General features: G+C 40.6%; 1 protein-coding gene across 5 annotated transcripts in view; it reads right to left on the bottom strand.

Moving 5' to 3' along the window:
* The window catches only part of Bend7 (BEN domain containing 7), a 78,835-nt gene that overhangs the window by 18,462 nt on the left and 36,586 nt on the right, over positions 1-23,787 (bottom strand). For all 5 annotated transcript variants that reach the window (XM_042686280.1, XM_042686281.1, XM_042686284.1 and 2 more), the window contains one exon: positions 15,988-16,213. In XM_042686280.1, the coding sequence (XP_042542214.1) occupies positions 15,988-16,213 (226 nt within the window). The remainder of the gene's footprint in view (positions 1-15,987; positions 16,214-23,787) is intronic.

Genomic DNA, 23,787 nt, shown 5'->3' with positions numbered 1-23,787 from the left:
TAGGTGACCCAAAGGGAAGGCTGTGGAATGTTTTTTTCCCATTCCATGAAAGGCTTCAGGTCAAATTTTTTACAGTTTAACCTTGAGCTCAAGTATTCTGTCACACACACAGTAACAGTTTTTGCCTATTTTCTCTTTTCAGTTAAAATTGATCTGGTTCAATAGAAAGGAACCAGAAAAAAAAACCCCACTGTCTCCTGAGTATATGACTAAGATCCTTGAAGACACAGCTACCAAAATAGCTCTAACAAATAACTACTTCATGGGCTGGGAATGTGGCTTACTGGAGTGCTTTGCCTAGCATGCATGAAGCCCTGGGTTCAATTCCTCAGTATCACATAAACAGAAAAAGCTGGAAGTCATGCTGTGGCTCAAATGATAGAGCACTAGCCTTGATCACATAGAGGCTCAGGCACAGAGCCCAGGTCATGAGTTCAAGCCCCAGGATCAACAAAAAACAAAAACAAAATAATGTGCCACTGGGCACATTATTGACATTGCAGTTCATGGATGACATCCAAACTCAAAAGAGACTTTTAACTAGAATCTAGCTATTGAAGATGAAATCCTATTCCCTCCATTACAATCATGATGCAGACTCAGAACAAGGCCAAAAGATTGTCATTACATTGATGTGAAACAGTCAATATGCTGTGTGAACAGAGGTATAGGGTAAGCAGAATATATTTTTGCTATCTGAATCTATAGCTAAAGGTCAAGCTATTATCCTGGTAACAGTTCCATTAGGAGTAATGATGTGAAAAGAGGTATTGCATTAATGCACTAGGTTTCCTACTATGTTAATAGTGGGTCATTAAGAATCATAGTAGGATAATTTGCATTCATCCTTAGAATGCAATAGGTTCTAAAAAAGAAATTTCCCTCCTTTCCTATTCCAATATATTAAAGAGAAGTGAGGGCTAATTTTAAATGAGGCCAACCATTAAACTGAACAGAAGACTTTTAAATATCTACTCTGTTTAATATAATTTGAGGTCCCATGGCACAGAAATATGTTAAGTCGCCAGGGACAATGACAAATGCTTAAGTTGATCCGTACATGAATAATGACTTTTCCAGATGCCTGAATTCATTTGAACCATGCCCTTTAATTGTTTATAAATAATAAATAAACTTGTGGTAGCTGAGCAGATTCTTCCCTTTGAATGTGGCTTTTAATATAACCATCGATGGATGAACTTGGTGTTCACCAGCTTGCTGGGCATGCTGAACATGCCACTGGAGGACAGTGAGATGCCCAGGTTTCCCAAACTACTCTCTGTGCAAGAGACTTTTCTTTTTTTCTGGCAAAGGTGAATATCATCACAAAAACTCTTGCTTGTAATAATATATACTAAAGTAAAAGAAGAGAGTTTAAGCTTGAGTTCAAGAATTCTGTCACACACACACAGTAACAGTTTTTGCCTATTTTCTCTTTTCAGTTAAAATTGATCTGGTTCAATAGAAAGGAACCAGAAAAAAAACCCACTGTCTCCTGAGTATATGACTAAGATCCTTGAAGACACAGCTACCAAAATTTGCCTGGTCACCAGTCCATCTCAACTCCAGTTCTCCAGCTTTCTCAGAGAAAGCCTCCCTGAATGACTGTCACTTCCTTGTATTCCTCTAGACTGTAACATGAATGACAGCAGAGGTCCTGGCACACAATAGGCAATCATGAACATACTGCTCATGAAAGAATTGGGAGAAATTCTGTTATCTTACTTGAAAGAATGAAAGAAAGAATTTCTTTAGTGAATAGCCGAAGATCTCAAATTACACTGAACCCTAAAGTTCATTTCAGATTTGGTGTAGTACCACAGTTCACCAACTAAAGTACCTCAGAACAAAGGCTTTAAGATAAGGAAATGTAGTACTGTACATAGAAACATACTTAGGAAGACAGGAGACAATCCTTTGAGTTCTACATCTGAGATTGTACAGCGAGAAGTCTTCTGTACAGACTTTGAGGGCAAGGATGGTAAAGCTGGCCACATGGCCCATCTAACACTTAGAGCTGAAGGCTACTGCGTGAGGCTGGTATTTATAGTTGGTGGCTGTAGTGAAAAGTGTTCTAGATATACATAACACTGAGCTCCAGACGTAATTAATTGCATAGGTTTACTTCTGAGAATTGGGACTAAAATTTCTGAACCATACAATCATGGACCTGGAGACTTAAAAAGTTAATCAAGCTATACTCTATCCCAGAGAAGGTAATGATGATTTAAAAATGGTTAGAAGACTGGCACTGGTGGCTCATATCTGTAATCTTAGCTACTCGGGAAGCTAAGATCTGAGAACCACTGTTCAAAACCAGCCTGGGCAGGAAAGTCTGTGACACTCTTATTCCAATTAACCACCAGAAAACTGGCAGTGCAGCTGTGCCTCAAAGTGGACAGCACCCAGGCCCCGAGTTCAAGCCCTATGACAAAAAAAAAAAAAAAAAGAAAAGAAAAAAAAAAGAGAAAGTTGAGCCATCTATTTAATCACAGTGATTTTTCAAAGATTTTAGAGCAGAGGACCAGAAGACTGGAGAAAATGTCCCTTATCTCTCCCCTTATTCTGTTTGCTATATGACCTTTGTCTAGAAGAAAGTGCTAAAAAGATAGCAGGTCTCTCAAATTAAACACATTTTAATTTATATCAATTTAAGAAGACCCAGAGCAAAGCTCATGTGTAACAAACACAACTATGGGGAAATTGGATTACTTTCCTTGATAAACTGTGCTACAAAGCACCTTTCTTAAATGTGTCCGGTATAGTTCAAGGGAATAAATTATACCTGCTAAATATCAATACCTTTGATGTCATGGTATTTTACTGCTAAATCCATTCTTCTCTTAGTAAAGAAAAATGTTTCAAAATCATAGATTGATAGGACTTCTATTTGGAAGTCATCTTGAAAGTACTTAGTATAGGTCATTCTATAGATCAGGAAGCTCAGGCTCAAGTAAAACAAAAACTTAGAAGATTGAGAATCCCCAAAGGGGTATGCAAATGGAATATAATGTTATATATCTCCCCTTTTTCTCTTTGTCTAAGTACTCTGTACCCCCAATTCACTTATGCTTATCTCCTCTTTACACAAACATGTAAACGAGGAGAAAGTAATGAGTTTTCCCCAGTTTTAAAGCTGGGGGTTCTAGGCATATGAACTTTGGGAGTCACTCTCTAAAGACAGTATGTCTGGAGGAAATGCAGAACCAGCACAACTTATGACAGGTGTACTGAGATGTTCAGGTCCGTCTGATCCTTGCAATCATTTACATCCAGCAAGCTGAAAGAACAAAGAGCCAGGCACAAGGAAGGCAGCGTGCTGGGGCTGCACACAGATTCAGATCAATGAACTCAGCCTCCATGTGCTCCCCTACACACTGCTCAGCCTCTATGTGCTAACCCTGTCCCTGAACTGTGCCCTCCGTGCTGCTTCACAGTGGACGTTGGGTTTTGGGGTGAAGATGCTGGACAGGTTAGGGCAGGGATGATGCCTCAGAGAGGGCTGTACTTCCTGTTCTTTTTCCCATGGTAGAAACTCCCATTTAGTTGAAATTAGTTTTAGGAAAAAAAAATTTTTTTGGGGGGGGGTCCGATCACGGGGCCTGAACTCTGGGCCTGGGCGCTGTCCCTTAGCTTTTTAGCTCAAGGCTAGCGCTCTACCACTTGAGCCACAGCGCCACTTCCGGCTTTTTCTTTTTGCTTATGTGGTGCTGAGGAATCGAGCCCAGAGCCTCATGCATGCAAGGCAAGCGCTCTACCACGGAGCCACCTTCCCAGCCCCTAGTTTTAGGAAAAATTTGGGCTCACATTTTGAGGTTGACAATCAAATTCTCAGACTCTGATTTGTTACCAATGTATTCTGATAAATGGTTAAAAGAAACCACACAGCTGGGCTGGGCGGTGTCACCTGCCCGCAATTCCAGCACTTGGGAGGCTGAGGCTGAGGTAAAAGGATTACTTGAGTCTCAGGAATTTGAGACCAACCCGAACAATATACTGAGATCCTGTCTCAAATACCACCGCCACCACTACTACCACCACCACCACCAAAAAAGCAAAAAACTGCATAGCTGGCTAAGTGTCAAAAATGCACCCCTGTATTCCTAGCTATTCAGGAGGCTGAGAGCTGAGGATCACAGGCAGGAAAGTGTGAGAATCCTATCTCTAACCACCAAAAAAATCGGGGAGGACTATCAGTGGAGGTGTCGCTCAAGCCGTACAGCACTAGCCTTGAAGGGAAAAAGCTAAGGGACAGTGAGGCCCTGAGGTTAAGCCTCAGTACTGGCATGTATGTGTACACACAAAACATGAATGGAGAGCATACTGATTTATATCAATGTCCTGAGATAATAAAGACAGAAAATATTCTTTTTCTGGGTTTGTTTAAATACTGCAATAAGCTCCCTACAATTTACCTTTTGTAGATGAACATTCTCTGGAGCAGTAAAAGCACAACTTCCTTCCATACTGCATATTTCAGAGCTTTTCTTTGATATTGGATAGTAATGTTTTTGAAGCATCTATTAAATGTAAATTTGGTTTATATTTGGGATCACTTTGATGGTTTTGAACAACAAGATTTATACACACATTCCTGGTCATCATTATAGATCATTTGATCTGTCTGTTGATGACATTTCTTCAGATCTTCATATTCGGCCCTGCCCAACCTGTCCATGGGGAAGTTGTACAACTATCTTGACACATAAGCTATGTGTGTATCTCATATCTAATGTGCTGGGAACTTTTGCACCTTTTGCAGTAAAGACAAGTTGTCTGCTTTCTTCTGCCCCTCCCCACTTGCTTCCCGAGTTTATTGACTATTTGTTAATGTGAGTGGCACTGTTTCATGTGCCAAGGAATTTGCAAAGCAAATATAAAACAAGCTCCTTGCCCATAAGAACTTAGGGTTTTATTGGACTTTTCAGCCATCGCTGAAGCAGGAGCGGCTAAAATGAAGTTCCATACCTTTGTCACTTCTGACCAAAGCAAGAACTGGAAAAGGCATTTCAATGCACCTTCCCGCATTTGCAGGAAGATTGTCTTCCCCTTTTTGCAAAGAGCTGAGACAAAAGTACAATGTGCGTCTATGCCCATCTAGAAGGATGGCGAAGTGCAGGTTGTACAAGGACACTATAAAGGTGAGATTATTGGCAAAGTGGTCCAGGTTAACAGGAAGAAGTATGTCATCTACACTAAACGGTACAGTGGGAAAAGGCCAATGACACCACTGTCCACGTGGGCATTCACCCCAGCAAGGTGGTAATCACCAGGTTGAAACCGGACAAAGACCTCAAAAAGATCCTGGAATGGAAAACCAAATCCCACCAAATAGGAGAGGAAAAAACAAGAAAGAAAAGATGCAGGAGTGAAATAATCTTATAAACAGCTTTGATTAAAAAAACTTCTTAAAAAAAGGAACTTATGATTTTATTGGGCAGACAAGATGTTCAAACATATACAGGATAGCTGCATATCTCAGTTTGCTGGGAACAGTTCACATTGTTGCTGTTTTCAATAAGATCATTAATAGCACCCAAAACTCAAGTGACCTCATTTGGGCAATAAATGATAAGGTCATCTTCCACACTTCCTTCTAGTTTCTGTCCATGCCCTTGACCCCACTTGTTTTGACCTGACTAAGCTAATCCAACATGGCATACACATGTGGGGACAAAGAGCTGGGAGAAGAGGGAGACATGTGTGCAGGCTATGGAGAGGGTCAAAAGGTAACTTAGAGCAGAATAGCAAGACACATAACTGGAAAAAGTCATTGTAACAGAAGCCACAGGGACCAACTCTGAGATCAAATTCCAAGAGGAATAAAGGATGCCTTCATAAGACGGATGCAGCCACAATTATTCTTATAAAAGGTATCTTCCAGAGACACAGAATTGACATTAAGACTATGGATCTTTAAGTGATTTTCTTACTAGAAGGTTGCCTATAATCTCTCTGTTTGTCTGTCTTTTGTCTGTCTGTTGGTCAGTCTGTCTCTCTCTCTCTCTCTCATAGGTTCGCCATCCACCCATAGTTTTACAGTGACTACACCATGATCAATTGCCTGTGGACCCTTATGGCAGAAACACTAGTAACTACCAATTTTGGAGTCACTCATATTTTTGATGCATACCTTGTATGAGATAGTATCAGCTTATGGAATTTAATTGAAACATTTGCTGGATAATGAATACCAATTATAGGCCCTTGCCAAAAAAAAAAAAAAAAAAAAAACTACAGCGAAGAGAAATTGACCAACTTTGCATTTATTATACAATTCTGTTTCCCTATAAGAGGAGAAAAAATAGGTTGTAGCATGTTCTAAGGCTGCTGCTGAACATCTTGGATCACACAATTCAAAAGTGAATTAGAAAGAAGATGGGTTATATAGAAAACACTACTATTTTCATGGCCACCATCAGCCCAGATGGTGCTACTATGCGGGTAAGAAAGATGTCTTTCCTCAAGATACTGCGTTCATCTGCTGGAAACTGTCACAATAAATATACAAACTGTCATGGTCAATCGTGACATCATGTCCATTCTGCTGCACAGTGTACAGATGTGATGTAACAGCCCTGTTGATGCTACAGGAATTTATTTCTCTTGACAGAAGGCTGTTCCTGTCAACCCTAATTCTAGTGTTAAAATGTAGGTTTTGCAAAAATTCAGAGTTGAGTCCTTGGAAGTGAATTCAGAACAAGTTCCTACCCACTCTATGAAATGCCGAAGATTCCAACCCTGAGGGATCTGATTCATTAGGTCTGGGATGGAGTATAGGTAGCTTTTAAGAAGCATAGCTCAGAGCCAGGTGCCAGTGGCTCACACTGTAATCCTAGCTATCAGGAGGCTGAGATTTGAAGACTATGGTTTGAAGCCAGCCCAGGCAGGAAAGTCTGTGAGACACTCCAATGAACTACTGAAAAAAGCCAGAAGCAGAGCTGTGGCTCAAGCGGTAGAGCTCTAGCCTTGAGCAAAAGAAGCTCAGGGACAGTGCCCAGGTCTTGAGTTCAAGCCCTAGGACCAGCACACACACATAAAAACAATAACAAAATATCCCCCTAAATCTCAGTCTGATTGCAAACCCTGGGGTTGGGGGTAAACCATACTTCATTTTATTTTACTTGTAGTGAAACCATTCAGGGTAGATATTTTTACATAGTTCTGGAGGTTTTCATTCTGTGTTTTATTAAACATATTCTGTGGCTTTCTCTATTCTCCTTGCATTTGACAGATGTCATTCAAGGTCTATTTCAACTGTCACCTAGTCCATAAGACCTTCCTCCAGTGAGATGGACAGGCTCTGTGCTACCTCCCCATTACAGAATGAGCATCTGACATCTACTTTATTCTGTCTTCAAGGACAATTCTATGTCATGGGTTATTGTTGACACATCTGTAGCTACATCAGGTTGCATGTTTCGTAATGTTAGGTCAAGGGTTTACTCATCTTTATGTGACCAATTCTTGGCTCATAGTGGTGAGAAATAACAGAAATTACAGGCCTACTATGGTTTCCAGGCTTAGGCGGTACTACTGGGCACTGCAAATATTTTGATGTCCTCAGACTTATCTGGCATGTGCAAAGCAGCAGAGACCACATTGTCTACATCAATTTAATGCAGAAGTTGTCTGAGCAAGTGCTTCAGATATGCAATCAGAGAGACTTGGGGGAGAGACTGCCAAGAAGTGGGGAGGGCTATTTCCTTCAAGGCCCCTAAGGAAACGAATGGTATTCCTCTAGTGAATCTTAACTTGGTCTGAAGCCTCGAAAGGCCTTTGCCTTTCCCCCACTCTGAGGAAGTTGTTCAGTCAAGTCAAATGAGGTACCGCAGGCATAGCTGACACTATTGATCTCTGTGGTCCAAAGCAGAAAATCCCCACAATGCAAAGAACAAGGGCTACAGAGACAATGCTCTCATTCGTTCTAGGAGACAGACAGAACAGCCTTCCGGAAACTGGTGTACTCTTACAGAATAGCTGGACTCACCAGTAGGCTATTGTGTATGGTCGACAAAATATCATGACTGTCAGAAACAGGAGCTGGGAGGTACCGTCTCTCTAGGAAGACTGGAAACAATCAATATCAGAATCACCCATGTCTGCTTATTCAAAATTCAGTTGTCTGGGACTATACCTGTACCTACTGAGCTAATATGTAAGAACACCCAGAAATCTAAAATTTGAAACAACCCTTCAGGTAATTCTGATATGCACTAAAATATGAGAACTATTTTGAAAGGATTTGAAATACACAAGTATGTATGTATGTACGTATGTACCTACCTACCTACCTACCTACCTACCTACCTACCTACCTACCTACTTACCTACCTATCTACCTATCAGGATCTGGGCACTGTCCCTGAGCTCTTTTGCTCAACACTAGTGCATTACTACTTTGAGCCACAGTGCCACTTCTGGTTTTCCAGTGGTTAATGAGAGATAAAAGTCTAATGGACTTTTCTGCCTGGGCTGGCCTTGAACTACAATTCTCAGATCTCAGCCTCCTGTATAGCTTGGATTATAGGCATGAGCCATTAGCACCTGGCTCAAAATGATTTTTTTTTTGTTGGTCATGGGGCCTGATCTCTGGGCCTGGGTACTGTCCCTCAGCTCTTCAGCTCAAGGCTAGTGCTCTACCACTTGAGTCATAGCGCCACTTCTAGCTTTTTCTTCTTATGTGGTACTGAGGAATTGAACCCAGGGCCTTATGCATGCAAGGCAAGCACTCTACCACAGAGCCACCTTCCTAGCCCTTCAAAATGATTCTTAAGAGCTGGGACTATAACACAGTGGCAAAGTGTTTGTCTGACATATACAAGGCTCTCGGTTAGATCCCAAGAACCAAAACAGAACAAAAATTAAAACAACCAACCAACCCACAAGCAAGCATCTATCAAGAAGATTCTTGAAGCTAAGCATGAATCAGCTGGTTCCAATTGCCAAGCATCTAGACAAGAATTTAAATTGCATACAACTTAGGAAGACAGTTCTATGCAGGATTTACTTCCAAGCTGGTTTCTTGCAATTCTGTGTGTGAGAAAAAAAATCTAGGAGGATTTCCTTCCCTAGAGAACCTTCCTAGTGGACTCTTTAAAAACAAATCACTAAATTTAAAGATGGAACTGTAAAGCTGGGGCATCTTTTTAAATTTTAAATAGTCCTTTGAGAAATAAAGGGTGCTAAAAATGTTTTTGGAAGCTGGACATTGGTGGCTCCTGCCTGTACCTAGCTACTCAGGAGGTTGAGCTCTGAGGATGATGGTTTGAAGGCAGCCTAGTCAGGAAAGTCTGTGAGATTCTTATCTCAAATTAATCACAGAAAAAGCCAGAAGTGGAGCCGTGTCTCCAGTAGTAGAGCTGTAGCCTTAGAGTAAAAAGAAGCTCAAGGCCCCGAGTTCAAGCCCCAGGATATGCAAAAAAAATATGTTTCCTAGCCTTCGTATCCTTTTCTGCTAAAGGAGATAAAATCATCAACACTGTTCATGATATCAAGTTGAAGCTGATATTTCAGAGAGTTCTAAGCACACAGAGAAGTTACTATCAAGAAATAATATTCTAGTACTACAAAAAAAAAAAAGAAAGATAAAAGAAAATGGAAGCTGGATTCTGGTGGTTCACATCTTTAATCCTAGCAACTCAGGAGGTTGAAATCTGAGGATCAAGGTTTGAAGCTAGACCAGGCAGGAAAGGCTATTAGACTCCTTTTATTCTTGTCAGTGGTAAAAGAAAATATATTACAAAGAGAGCTATATTCAAGTTTATACTCAAAACCAATATGCACCTTCCTTGATAAAAGCTCAAGAAAATGAAGGGTGATACAGAATAACAAGGGGAAAACAGAGGTAAAAATAGGGAATGCTACAAAATGGGAGGTTTTGCTGGGCATTTCTATGGAGCTCATGAGAGAGTGACAACCATGTGGTTAAGCATTCAACTTGGAACTGTTGGGAGTACTGAGTACTGTTGGGAGTACTGCTCCCTCCCAGAGATGTTTTGAGACCTCGTAGTTCTCCGGGCAGACATTGGTGTTGGCCTCTCAGGACAGTGGCAATTCGTGTTGCGTGGAATAAATACACATAACCTTCAACTTGTTCTTTCCCTTCACATGTGTAAGTGACTTTCTTTGAATGCAAGAGGATTCATAGGATTCTAGTCCAGACTGATGGTTTTAACACTCTGTTAACAATCAACTATGAAGTTGAGTGAAAATCAGAATTGGGCTTCTAAAAGTTTCTTTATTGGGGCACTATGCTTTTGAAGAGATTTGGGAGAGTCAGTGAGTCTGTCACATGTAGGTAACTGAATTCAAAGTGCATGGTCCAGCAAATCAAGATAGTGGATCAATTACATACAGCCTCAGCAGAGACTGCACCATGTGAGTCGAGCATGCTGGGTACTAAACTCCATGCTGGTTCTGGCTACAAAATTAATTCTGAATCTAATCCAAGCTAGGAAGTTTTACAAAACACTAAACCTAAGTCTCCACTTAATAAGACCATAAGCTGCCTCTTCCCAGAGCTAAACTCAAAGTATTCAGGTGAGCTTTTCTAATTAAAAATGCTTTTATCAGCAATACCTCGGGTCATAGTTATTAGTGAATGTTTAATGAATTACCATTAAGTGTTACTCATTACAAAACTGATGAGATTATGCGGAAAATATGACCTCTACAAAGAGGAGTCTGCTTTACTTTCAAGATATTGTCATGGGAAATATTATCACTACAAAGAGTTTTGTTAAGAGTCTCCCAACTATCTTTTTTCCCCAGTGCATTTCTGTTCTTATTTACAAGTGTCTCACAGACTTTCATTTATCTTTTTCTCTATGTTATTTTCATCTATCTAGTCATCTGTTTTGAAACAACACCAAACCCCAACTGTTATTTGTTTTGTGAGATCTTATAAAATTAACTAGTTTTTTCTTCTAAGGTTATAGAACTTTTCAAATTAACCTACACTTAGTTGGTTATATCCTGAGTGCTAGAATGAGTATGAGTACTTATGCTTACAGAATCTTTTTGGATGTTGAAGATACTGCCACCCAAACAGCCCTGACACTACTGTGTAAAAAGAAACGATTTGATTATTTTTCCAGATTACTCAGAATCAAAAGACTTGGGTTAAGCAAATAAATTTCTCTGTTTATCTCTACTGACAGCACAAAAAAGTGGATATAGTTATTCTATAAGACCATCAATTAATCATTACTTCCAAAAGATCACTTTGTATTGTAATGTTTATCTGGAGAAAATGTGGCAAAGAAAAAAAAAGTAGTACAGAATTAAAAGAGTTGTGTTCAAATTTACACTCAAAAAGAGTTGTGCTTAAATTTTTACTTAATGCTTTATTTCTGCATTCTTTTTTTTTGGGGGGGGGGAGTCTGGTCGTGGGGCCTGAACTCTGGGCCTGGGCGCTGTCCCTCAGCTTTTCAGCTCAAGCTAGCACTCTACCACTTGAGCCACAGTGCCACTTCTGCCTTTTTTTTTTCTGCTTATGTGGTGCTGATGAATTGAACCCAGGGCCTCATGTATGCAAGGCAAGCGCTCTACCACTGAGCCACCTTCCCAGCCCCTATTTCTGCATTTTTTAACCATCACTGGCAATTTATAATTTACATTTTGTTTTGAGGTCAATCATTAGTTATGAGGAGACACGAGAACAAATGTTTAGCACAAGACTATTATGTCAATGAATTAAGGCCCAATTCAAGATGAAAAACACAAAGCTATGCTATAGAATCCCAATGTTTTTGTTTGTTTGTTTGTTTTTGGTCAGTCATGGGGCTTAAACTCTGGGACTGGGCACATCCCTCATCTCTTCACCTCAAGGCTAGCGCTCTACCATTTGAGCCACAGCACCACTTCCAGTTTTCTGGTGGTTAATTGGAGATAAGGGTCTCACAGACTTTCCTACCCAGGCTGGCTTTGAACCAGGATCCTCAGATCTCAGCATCCTGAGCACCCAGGATTACAGGTGTGAGCTACCGGCATCCAGCTAAATCTCTACTTTTTAATCTCGTCGTGGAGTACACAGAGGGAGGGAAAATGTTCCCTCTACCCCATGGGAGTTCAAAGACCAAGAATGACATAAAGCTTACTTATCTTACATCCCATTTACAAAAAAAAAAAAAAAGAGAAATCAGAATAGAACAACAAAGAAATAAAGCTGACAGCAGGCAGATTAACAGGACAACAGGCATATGTATAGGAAGAAAACTAACACCCCCAAATCCAGTGAGATTGAGAAATTTACACAGCATACCTTCTTCACAGATGAGAAGGAAAGGAAATGATTCTGGAGAGAGGTAAATAGGCCCAAAGAACACATGTTAGTCTGTGACAAAGGCTGTGTGAGTGTGGTGTAGACCTCAGTGCTTCCTGTCATCTGAGCTGATGCCCACTGGTTCATGATATTCCCAGACCCACCACTAACCTCATCTTGGAGGTTTCGTCTTAAGGTAGATATAAGGAGTTCAGAGAAAGCTCCTCTTAGCATTTGCTGCTCCCCAAGGGCTTCAGTTTGAAGTTACTGGTAAACTAACGTGGCATATATTGGGATGGCTTATCCTCAACTCTTCAAGTGCAATGCATAATAAAAATATTTAAGATAAAGCTTGTTCTTGAGGCTCTTATACTGGCATAGGTAAAATAAACTGGTATTCAATATATCTTTTTCTAATGAAAATGACAAACCTGATGGGTACTGGTGGTTCACACCTGTAATTCTAGCTACTCAGGAGGCTGAGATGTGAGGGTCAAAGTCAGCCTGGGAAGGGGAAGGAAGGTCTGTAAAACTCTTATCTCCAGTTAATCACCAGAAAACCAGAAGTGGAGCTGTGGCTCAAAGTGGTAGAGAGTCAGGCTTAAGCAGAAAACAGACAGCACCCAGGCCCTGAGTTCAAGCCCCATGACTGATGGGGAAAAAAGACAAACCTGATCCACATTCATACTTTGAATAAAAAAGGTAGAAAGGGACAAGTTAATTTCTAGGCATTTTTTTTTTTTTGGTAGGTCGTGGGGCTTGAACTCTGGGCTTGGACGCTGTCCCTGTGCTCTTCAGCTCAAGGAGAGTGCTCTACTGCTTGAGCCACAGCACCACTTCCAGTTTTCTAGTGGCTTATTGGAGATAAGAGTCTCACGGACTTTCCTGCTGGGGCTGGCTTTGAACTGCGATCCTCAGATCTGAGCCTCCTGAGTAGTTAGGATTAAAGGTGTGAGCCACTGGTGCCCGGTGGACAAGTTAATTTCTAAAGTGAGAAATTACAGAGGCCTTTCAGCTTTCCATACTGGATTATACAAGCAGGTGTCATTTTTGTAATAAGGGAAAGAAACCAACATCAAAATATATGTTTACAATTAAATACTGCAAGAGAATAAATGAATATAAAATCTTTGTTGGTTTAGGGTATTGATGATTTGTGGGTATATTTCTTAAGGTTATTGTGTTGTTTTAACTGAATTTAATGATAGGCTTAATTCAGCAATCAAAGAAATTTTGAGTTCTTTGTTTTGAATAACCTGCTTTATTATATACTAGGAGTAGGGGTCTCATTGTCATTTTTATTTCTAGCTAAAGAGCAATGCTATGAAAAAATTAAGATGTATTCTCTACTTTGTTTGCAATGTATTTTTCCAAATTCCTATCTGATGCCCAATCTCCATAGGGAATAGTAGAATAAATCTCTTCTCAGTTTACTTACCATAGTTCCCTCCCTCCCTCCCTCTTTCTCTTTCCCCTTCCTTCCTTTCCCTTCCCTTCCCCCCTCCCTCCCTCCCTCCCTTCCTCCCTTCCTTCCTTTCCTTCCTTCTCTCCCTCCCTTTCTTCCAAGAACTGAGATTTTCTCTCTCCCTTCCTAGTACTGAGATTTGCACTTAGGGCATTGCGCTTGCTCAGCTTGCATGCTCCATTGGTGCTCTACCACTTGAGTCACACCTTCAGCCTCACTTTTTGCTTGTTGTTTTGGAAATAGTCTTGAAGACTTTTCTGCCATGGCTGAAAAGTCAACTGTGAACCTCTGGATCTCAGCTTCCTGAGTAGCTAGGACTGTAGGCACAAGCCATTGGCACTCAGCTACAATGCTCTATTTCTTCATCGTATTGTTAAGGTAGCTCTTCTATATCATTAAAATACAATATGGTCATTTATAGCTCCTTAATTTCCAGATGCTTTTATGACATTAGTATATTGTTCTAAAATCAAACCAATTTCTATATTTTAGAAAAGCAGCAGCAGACTTGACCTGCTTGTTTTAAGAAGGCCCAGCCTGTTCAGATGGAAACAGACCTTTCTTTACTCCAGCACGGCCTAGTTACATCATGGACCATTTTTCAGATTCTGAAATCTTTAGTTTCACTTCAGGCTGAATCACTCTTTTCATAACTGTGTGATAAAGACTGCGATCTCCGGGCTGGGAAGGTGGCTCAGTGGTAGAGTGCTTGCCTTGCATGCTGGAGGCCCTGGGTTTGATTCCTCAGCACCACATAAGCAAAAAGAAAAAAGCCGGAAGTGGCAACTGTGGCTCAAGTGATAGAGCGCTAGCCTTGAGCTGAAGAGCTGAGGGACAGTGCCCAGGCACAGAGTTCAGGCCCCCTACAACCGGATCCCCCCCCCAAAAAAAAAGACTGCGATCTCTGTCGCTTTTCTTATTTAATACAATTCAACTGTCACTTTAAGTGAAAAAATTCTGACTGGAGACAGAAATTCCACCTTAATGAAAGCTTATGTCCTTCAGGCCATGAACAAGGGGTGTCTGCTATTTGCTATCTCCATTTAAAAATAAAATTATTTTGTAAAGTTAATTGTGAGGTTCGAAGTATCCTTTAAGCACTATTAAATTCCTTTACTCATTCTGTAAGACAATGGGGGGGGGGGGAGTTCTTTCTGAGCTATTCCGTTGCCCTACAATGGAGAACTAAGCCAGCCAAAAACAGCCTTGATTTTAATTATGGCCTGATTTCACATTTCATTTCCATGGTAGTTCAGATTTAAGACTTCAAGAACATTCCCTAACATTTAAGCACTTCTGTTTCCTAAAGTTACATTCATCAGGCTCCTAAAGGGTAGTATATAGTAAAGAATGAGGTCTAGCATATGGAACTGGGGAGAAATAGAGATCCACACACTCATACACCTGCCATACAATGGAGGACATACAATAGAAGTAAAAAGAAGGGGATGAAACAAAGTCAAGGGGGCCAGAGTGGTTCCTTCCATGTAGCCAGTATGGTAGCATGACACAATCAAGAGTGATAGAATTAGCAGGAAATGTATGCGGACACAGAGTGTGGCTTTACTTAGTGTGGGGTCACGTAGATTTAAAATGATTTTAATCTGGGTAACGGTGGTCCATACACCTGTAATCCTAGCTACTGAGGAGGCTGAAATCTGAGAATCATGGTTTGAAGCCAGCCTGGGCAAGAAAGTCCATGGAACTCTTACCTCCAATTAACAAGCAAAAAGCCAGAACTGGAAATACTACTCAAGTGGTGAAGAACCAGGCCTGAGTGGAAAAAACTAAAAGACAGTTCTCATACCCCAAGTTCAAGCCCTAGTACTAGCATAAAAATGAATGAATAAATAAAATGACTTTAAATACAATGACCTGTTAGTATAGCTTCTGAAGTTCGAAAAAAAAGTTTAAAAATAGCATTTTTCTTACTTATATCTAAAAGTTTAAGTTTAAATCCTATTTTGATGAGATTCTGAGAAATTACTGGGAAGAAAAATAGTTTCATTTAAGTAGAGACTCTTCCTTTTGATTGTGCAGCAGATCAAATTGTCTCTGAAATTATTATTTTTAACAACTTAAAATACAAAATTCTAATGCTATTTGGGATATTCAGTTGGAGAACTCACTTAATGTGAATGGGTAAGTGTTCAAAGGCAAATTAAATTAGTTTGTATTATTATTTTAGCTGCATCTTAATGCAATGGAGGCAAAAACTCTAACAAAGACTTCATAAAAGAAAATGATGCAGACCAACCTTTTATTGCACCCACAATATTTTGGTCTAGTCCTTTCCGGTTGTCATTGAGTCCTCTTTTCCTCTTCCCATTGGGTAAGGAGTTAGCCAAAGTCTTGTCATCAAAAAATGCACACACCAGTTTTCTAAACAGAAGGCTTCCTGAGCGAGTGTAGTTTGATAATATAGAGTCCAGCTGAGATTTGGGCATAAACACATCAAAGCCTTCAGCAAGTTGCACTTCTGGCTACCAAAAGAACAGAAATAGTTCATTAAAAGCAAGCTTTGAGGCATTTGACTTTGGGCATAAGTGTATCCAAAGTATTACTGGCTATTGAAATGTCCACACCATGTGTACAGATACAGTCTCAGTGTTTTGGTACCAGGATTTGCAATCTATGAAAACAGTGACCAATTACAATTCACAAAACAAGATGGTCTCGTTCCAATGTTGAGTCATATCCAACACACTGAAAAAGTGGTCCTGTTCTTATGGCTAAGAAGGCTGGATAATCACATGTCATATATACACCTAGGAGGACCTGACCCTACGGTGTGGAAATCCCTCACGCAGGAATGAAGGCCCAAAGACATGAGACCCAAAATTACAGCTCATGTCTATAATTCTAGCAAGTCAGGAGGCTGAGATCTAAGAATTGCAGTTCAAAGCCAGTGCAGGCGAGAAAGTCCGTGAGATTCTTATCTCCAATTAACCACCAGAAAACTGGAAGTGGCGCTGTGGCTCAAAGTGGTAGAACACTAGCCTTGAGCAGAAAAGCTCAGGGACAGTGCTTAGGCACTGAGTTCAAGTCCCACAACCACCAAAACTTTAAACAAACAAACAAACAAACTCAGATGCACTCAGCATATTACCATTTATAGATCACATTTTCATTCCACAAGGGCCTGGCTCTCTCTACGATGTTAGTAGCTGTTCACTGTGGAGCTATTTCTCCCCCCATGCCAATGGAAAGCACATAAATAAATGATACAAAAATAAATATAATAAGCAAGTTTTACAGGCATTTTCAACTCACTCCCTACTCCCTACTTGTGGGAAGAAGAGCTAAAGCTACAATCTAGAAAAGCCTAGAAAACTAGTTCCCTAGGCACACAGTTTCCCTGTCGGGGATCTCCTGTTATAAAAAGTCATACCAGATGCCTTTCAACTTGGACTCTGTTGCAGTTACAAACCCAGAAACATGCTACAGCTCCAGCAGCACACCACCTGTATTTACAATTTGCCTATTCATATTGTGACCCATTTGCGTGCTTTTCCTAAGTCCTTCCTGCCCATGGAGGCAGCTACTCATTCCCCATTACTACTAGTCATTTGACATAGGCACCTAGTTATCGTTATTACACTGCATTTTGTTATTTCTAGGGTCTGGTGCATAGAAGGTACTCAATATAATGCTTACTGAATAGATCAAATTTCATTAATCATATGACCTGAACTACTCAACTATTTGCTGTTGGTTTTTACACAAACACAGTAGCTTTACAATGAAGAAATGAAATTGGTAATATTTATGAGAAAAAAAGCCCAGAATGCCTCACTCAGAAATAAGCTTCACACACTATCTAAACTCATTCTACAATCCCATCTTGGTCACTTTTGTGACTATTTGATACTATTAAATCACACTAAATATGTGAAGATCTGGAGTTTGTTTCCCTCCTGTGTTCTTCTGCTTTCAAAGTGCCCAGCACACCAAGCCAAAGTGGAGAGCTCTCTGTGACGGTCTGTTTGGGTGACTGAGGAAAGCTGGCTGGGTCTTCTCCCTCCAAAATGGAATTTGGGACTCAGATTATCCAGAAAGTCATCTCATTCCTAGGCTTCACTTTGCCATTCAATGTTTGGATTATAAATACTTGGTAAATATCACTGTGAAAACAGTGCTGTCAGATTCTCCCCGACTTTTGTGTCTTGCTGCTTTCTGGCTAAAAGGTCTGTAGTGGAGTTTGACAGGAGCCGGAGGCTGAATACCTAAGTCATAGCGCAAGGCTGGTACATACCAGGCACTAGAGGAAATGCCTGTCAAATGACTCGATGTGGTCGTATAAGGACAGAAAGAGTCATAGCATGAGAATCGAGGGAAGTTCTACTCAGAAATGCAATTTTATCTTGCTCATTTTCTAGATGAGCTGGTTTTTGTTAAGTGCTCTTATATTATTTGGAAGCCAATAGAAAAGTGTATCTCACAGCTATTTGCAGGGCTACGGTGGTACAGAGTTGGAAAATTGCAAAAGGAAGGAGAAAGGACTTAGCCCAGCCTCACAACACTTGCTTTGATCCTGACACCACTCACCAAGTCTTAAACTGGCCACCTGTCTCCGGAGACACCCAGTGCTTTCCCTGTGGTCCTCCCAGGAGGACTTGGACCCTGCTTTGAGTGTTACTAACCTAAATGAGCCATCAAGCAGAGCTAGTCACTCCCTCATTCACATATTCAGGGGATTTTCTACAAAACATGTCCACTGCGCTTTCCCCACTGCAGTTATTGAGTGGAAAGTTTGGTTTCTCATTAAGATGATTACTCTTTGGTATTTGGTATGTTGAGCACCCAGTTGGTGTCTAATAAATATGTGTTAGAATCAACAGAACACAACCTAGGAATTCACTCAAAATAACTGGTGCAGATTTTGAGCTCTTCTGTCCTGGTATAAAGGCAGTGGCTATGTGTCTCCCTTGAGGTGGATGAGTCTACCAGTGTGCTTGAACAGTCATGGGGTGACCCCAAGAGGGGAACACTGGGTCAACATCTACTTACTAGGAGCGCTCAATGGGGAACAATTTCAAGGCTGGCTCTGTACTGAAACTAGACATAAACATCTACATAAATTACAAGTCAAGGATGACCACAGGAGAGGTACAAAGCAAGTTCTCTTGCTGTTAGCTTTAGGCTAGACAGGCTCCTGCAGAGGAGAGGGGACTCCAGCAACTCAGAAGAGGATTGGACAGCAGTTTGCTGTGGTAGTGGTGCATGTGCCAGTACTGGGGCTTGAACTAAGGGCCAGGGCATTACCCTTTGGCTTTTTTGCTCCGAGGCTACTACCCGAGTCACAGCTCCACTTCCAACTTAACTGGAGATAAAGAGTCTCACAGACTTTCCTGCCTAAGCTGGTTTTGAACTGTGATCCCAAGATCTCAGCCACTTGAGTAGCGAAGTACAGGCATGTGTCATCAGCACTGGTTTGGACAGCATTTCAGCAGAGCCTTGGAGGTAAGATTTATGAGACAGCAGTACAGATGCTGTTTGAGACATGTGCTGTGACCCCCTAAAACTGAACACTTGGGAGATGTCTGTTGTGCTGCCTTCCTTCAGCATGCAGCCCTGTGATTCCCAAGATGCCACCCTGGGCTAAAGCTCTTGCTGCCTGCTCTTTTCTATTCCTGGAGCAATACTGCTGTTTTGACCTGCTCTTACCATGTCAGGGAATGGGAATTTAACCACTTGCAAGCACCTTCCAAAGGAATAAAGAATCTGAATAGCCTGTGTCAATGGCCAGTGGTAGCTGCAAAGACAGTGGCACTCTGGCACTCCCTACGTTCTTCTCCCACCTCCCATGGGGGTTTCTTAGCAGGCAGTGCCTGAGCACTGAGGTATGATTACCAGGTGCCACAAAGCATCATCAGTCCCTTAAAAAAAGAAAGGGAGTACAGAAAACATCATGTCCATCTTGTTTTCACTATGAAACTTATGGCTTCTTCTATTTTATATGTAGTTCATTACTACTTTATAGTCACTTATAGCTATTTAAAAGAAGACTGAAACTTTCTGTACTTGTATGACTACATTTTTTCCTTTTTATTGTTCATTGTTTGGGTAAGACTTCTCTGTTTACTAATGATAGTTATGGAAAAAAATTGCTCCAACCATGTATATCATTCAAAAAACTAGACTTCTCTTGACAGGCCCCACTATTTGATATTTAAACCAATGTTGTAGCTAGCTACAGCATTAATTTATGGAATATGATTACAACCAATAGGATGTAACCTTTAAATGACACATGTTACAGAACTGACACGCGCAGAGTCTGAGATCCCACTCTGGGGCTGGATCTGCAGGTATGTCCTGCAGACTATAGGTATGCCAAGGTATCTACAAGTGCGGAACTCTCCTCCTTCAATCTTATTACCTTCTATCACAGTGAAGTTCTATAGGACAAACTATACAGTACTGATGGCTCTTGAGAATATCTCTAGATTCAGGCCTGCCGCAGCAACTGTTTTGTTTCTTTTGTTTTGTTTCTCATTCTTGCTCTCCTTTTACTTAGAAGTGCTTGGGATTAATGTCTAGTTTGGATGAAGCACCCAGAAAATCCCAAATCCCTCTGAGCAGATCGTATTACAAACTAAAGAAAAACCAAAGTAAGATACTTTCAGGATCATAGAACTGAAGCATGAAGATGGTAGAGTCTGGAAGTGTAGCTGGCCAGGGCAATCTCAGATGGGCTCAACACCGAAACCTGAAAGACAACTAGGGCTGGGGTCGGGGTGGGAGGCAGAGGGGAGGGGGGGGGGTTGAAGGGTTGAGGTGGGTTCTGCTGAATATGGATAACTGATTGCACCCTGAAAACCTTAAAACAGGATTGGTAACAACGCTTAAAGGATGTGAATTTAGTCTTATTATGATCCCTCATGCATACTTACTATAAAAATTGTAGCTTATTAGGTGCATTTCTAAGAAAATGAGCTTTACCTTATGAAAAAGCATTTTTTTAATGTGCAGAAACCCATAGTTGATTTTGCTCGTAAATGTGATCTCCTCCTGTCTGAAAACAACTAACATTGTTTCCTATAAATCAGGTCTGTTCTAGGCAGACTTATTTTTACCATTTACTAAATGCTATGCAAAGAACTTGGCTAGTGGACATATGAGGCCAAGACCAATAGGCTGGCCTGTGATGGTGGTCCCAGCTGTTAATGTTAAGCAGCCTCGGACAGATGTGGCCTGCAGATGTGGCCACGCTGAGAATCCCAGAGTTGGAGCAGAAGCCTGCTGGATGTGCTCCATCAAGATCAATACAGTAAGCGGAATTCTTCTATTTTAAGTGAAAAGTGCCCATCCAAGTTCTATGAAAAATTAAGTATAATAATTTATATGCTAGCATGCATTTAATGTTGGATAGGATAAAAAATTATAAGAAATCATTAAAGATGCAATTCTTTACAGATGATTTTGATAAAGTTTCAGTAGAATAATGTAATTTTAGAAAAGACAATACAATGTGGTCCCTTGAAAGCTGTTTCATGCCCCTGCATAATGAGAGAGTGTAGTCTCCTAGAGACGTGTTTGGCTTTTTTTCTTCTGAAGCATTAAATTAATGACTCTGAAGGCTCAGGCTTGATTTATGTTAAAGATAGTTGAGCCAAATGGACAGCATGTAAGATTTTAACACTGCAGTCTAGCTTCTTCTTTCTTAACTCCACTGAAACAGTCTGTCCTTGATCTCCAGGTGATGAGGTCCTGTTTTCCTGGTTCCCAGAAATACTTTCTGGCTTTCTGGACAAGAGATGATGCCATGATACTGCAATTATTGTTTGTGAATTTCCCTCCATATCTGCTCCTTGAGGGGCAAAGACTAGTTCATTTATTTCAGTATGCCCTATAAAATATTGACATAATTAACATCTATGAAGGCCCTTGGCTAACACTATATACGGACTTTTAAAATTTAACCACCATCCTATGAAGTGGCTAACATTTATGATCCCCAATTTGCAGATGGAAAAACCAAGGTTCAGAGAGATTATACAACTTATGTAAAGTCACCCAAGGAATATGTGATGGAGCAAGGATTTGAACACAAGCAGTCTATGCTAGAATCTCATATCTCACATGTAATTCCCTTGGTTTCAATGAACTAATGTATACATAGAAACTCACTTGTTTGATTGACCTTAGTAGATCCACATAGATCATTTCATCTACTGGGACAAGAAGATGTTAACAAAACAGATTTCTGAATTCAGAGCAATTTGTTGTAAATACTAACACCGTTTAAGAAGAAATATAACTATTCCTAGAGAATTTGGAAATCTATGTAATCCAGAAGTATGGAGAATACACACAGTAACTATAACAAGTAGAAACTTTTTTTTTTTGGCAGTCCTGGGGCTTGAACTTAGGGCCTGGGCGCTGTCTCTGAGCTCCTTTTGCTCAAGGCTAGTACTCTACCACTTAGCTATGGCACTACTTCTGGGCTTTTCTGTTTATGTGGTACTGAGGAATTGAACCCAGGGCTTCATGCATGCAAGGCAAGCACTCTACCACTAGGCCACATTCCCAGCCCCCGAAAAATACTTTTAAAAGCTGGACCAAGTGTTTCACCAAGCCAAAAACAACCAGAAAAAAAATCCCAAAGAGTAATAATGAACTAAATTGAGTCTTATCACTATGACCTGAAAAACACAAGTTAGTATATGAAGAACTGGCAACCTGAAATTGTAAGAAATGAAACATTAAAGGGCTGATAGAGTGGTTCAAATGGTAGAGGCACAACCTAGCTAGGGGGAAGCCCCAAGTTCAAATCCCAGTTCTGTCCCTGCTTCCAAAAAACAGAATAATGAAATACTGTCTTGTCTTAGTACTAGTAGAGCACTTGGTTGTGAAATGCATGGAAAAAGAGGTAAACACTGTATTTAAGTCTAAAGTTTGCTTGGGGGGGGGGGGCGGGTTTCTACCTTAGCTTCTGTGTAATTTAGGGTTGAATTTCTCCTAAGTGTTAATTCAAAAAGGGTCATATAATCATGCCCTCAAAGAGAAACATTGCTGACTACCTCCTTCCCGGAGCATTGTTTGTTTACAGGCATCTGTTCATACATACAGGGAAGTTTTCTTAACAATGTATATGTTTGTTCCTATAACTTAGATTGTATCTCCAATGCTAAAAAGAACCATCACTTATTACTGCTTAAAATGTGTCAGGTACTATTCTAATTGATTTATACAGGGTTGCATTTATGTCTTCCAACAGACCAACTCCATGAGGAAAGCCTTATCATTGCCTCATTTTACAGGACGAAAGCTGAACAGGAGTGGCAGGATCACAGAGCTCTGGGCCTAATCAGTAGCCTGAACATACAGCCTGCTTTCTTAGCACCCCCTTCTCCCCAGGACACTTTCAGGTAGACAGAATTAATAGCCACAGGCTATCCTCTCAGTTCTCTTTCATCTAGTCATTGCCCTGTAAGCAGTTACTCAGTGTCTGTCCTGTGCTAGAATGGACGCCCAAGTCTTTCCCACAGTGAACCACCCCCACCTCTTCTGGCCATGTGAACTTGTGGCCTTCCTGTAAGAGGCGCAGGAAGAGAGCTCAGAGTAAGGATTAAATGGATCACTTCTTATGACAGAACAATATACTGAGAATATTATGACATATTTAAAAATTTATTTTATTATGTATTCTCCACTCGTAAGCTGGGGTAGAAGAATAGGAAATCACCTAAGTTATTACACATCAATATGAAACATTCTATATGAGATTAGAGTCTTGAAGACAGTGGGTGGGGACAGAAAGGAGGAGTTAGAAAAGAACAAGTAACTGGTAAAGGATCGGGTTCCTAACCAAAGGCAATTCTAGACACAGTTCTTTGTAAATTTATTTTACAGAGTGTCTTTAATACAAATGCATATTATTTTTCATTTGCATATTAAGCAAATTAATATGTATTGAGAACCCTTCTAGGTGCCAGGCATTGCAACAGGATTCTCCGATATGCTATATATCATCTAAAGCTCCCAGTACTTGAGTTGCTGACATTCCTGTAGCTTCTTTCCAGAGCTTACTTGTTGTTCCGCATTTGAGTAG

The sequence above is a fragment of the Dipodomys spectabilis genome, unplaced genomic scaffold, assembly GCF_019054845.1.
Source record: "Dipodomys spectabilis isolate Male_0828 unplaced genomic scaffold, ASM1905484v1 ptg000096l, whole genome shotgun sequence".
Lineage (NCBI taxonomy): Eukaryota > Metazoa > Chordata > Mammalia > Rodentia > Heteromyidae > Dipodomys > Dipodomys spectabilis.
This window is presented reverse-complemented; position numbering and strand designations above follow the sequence as displayed.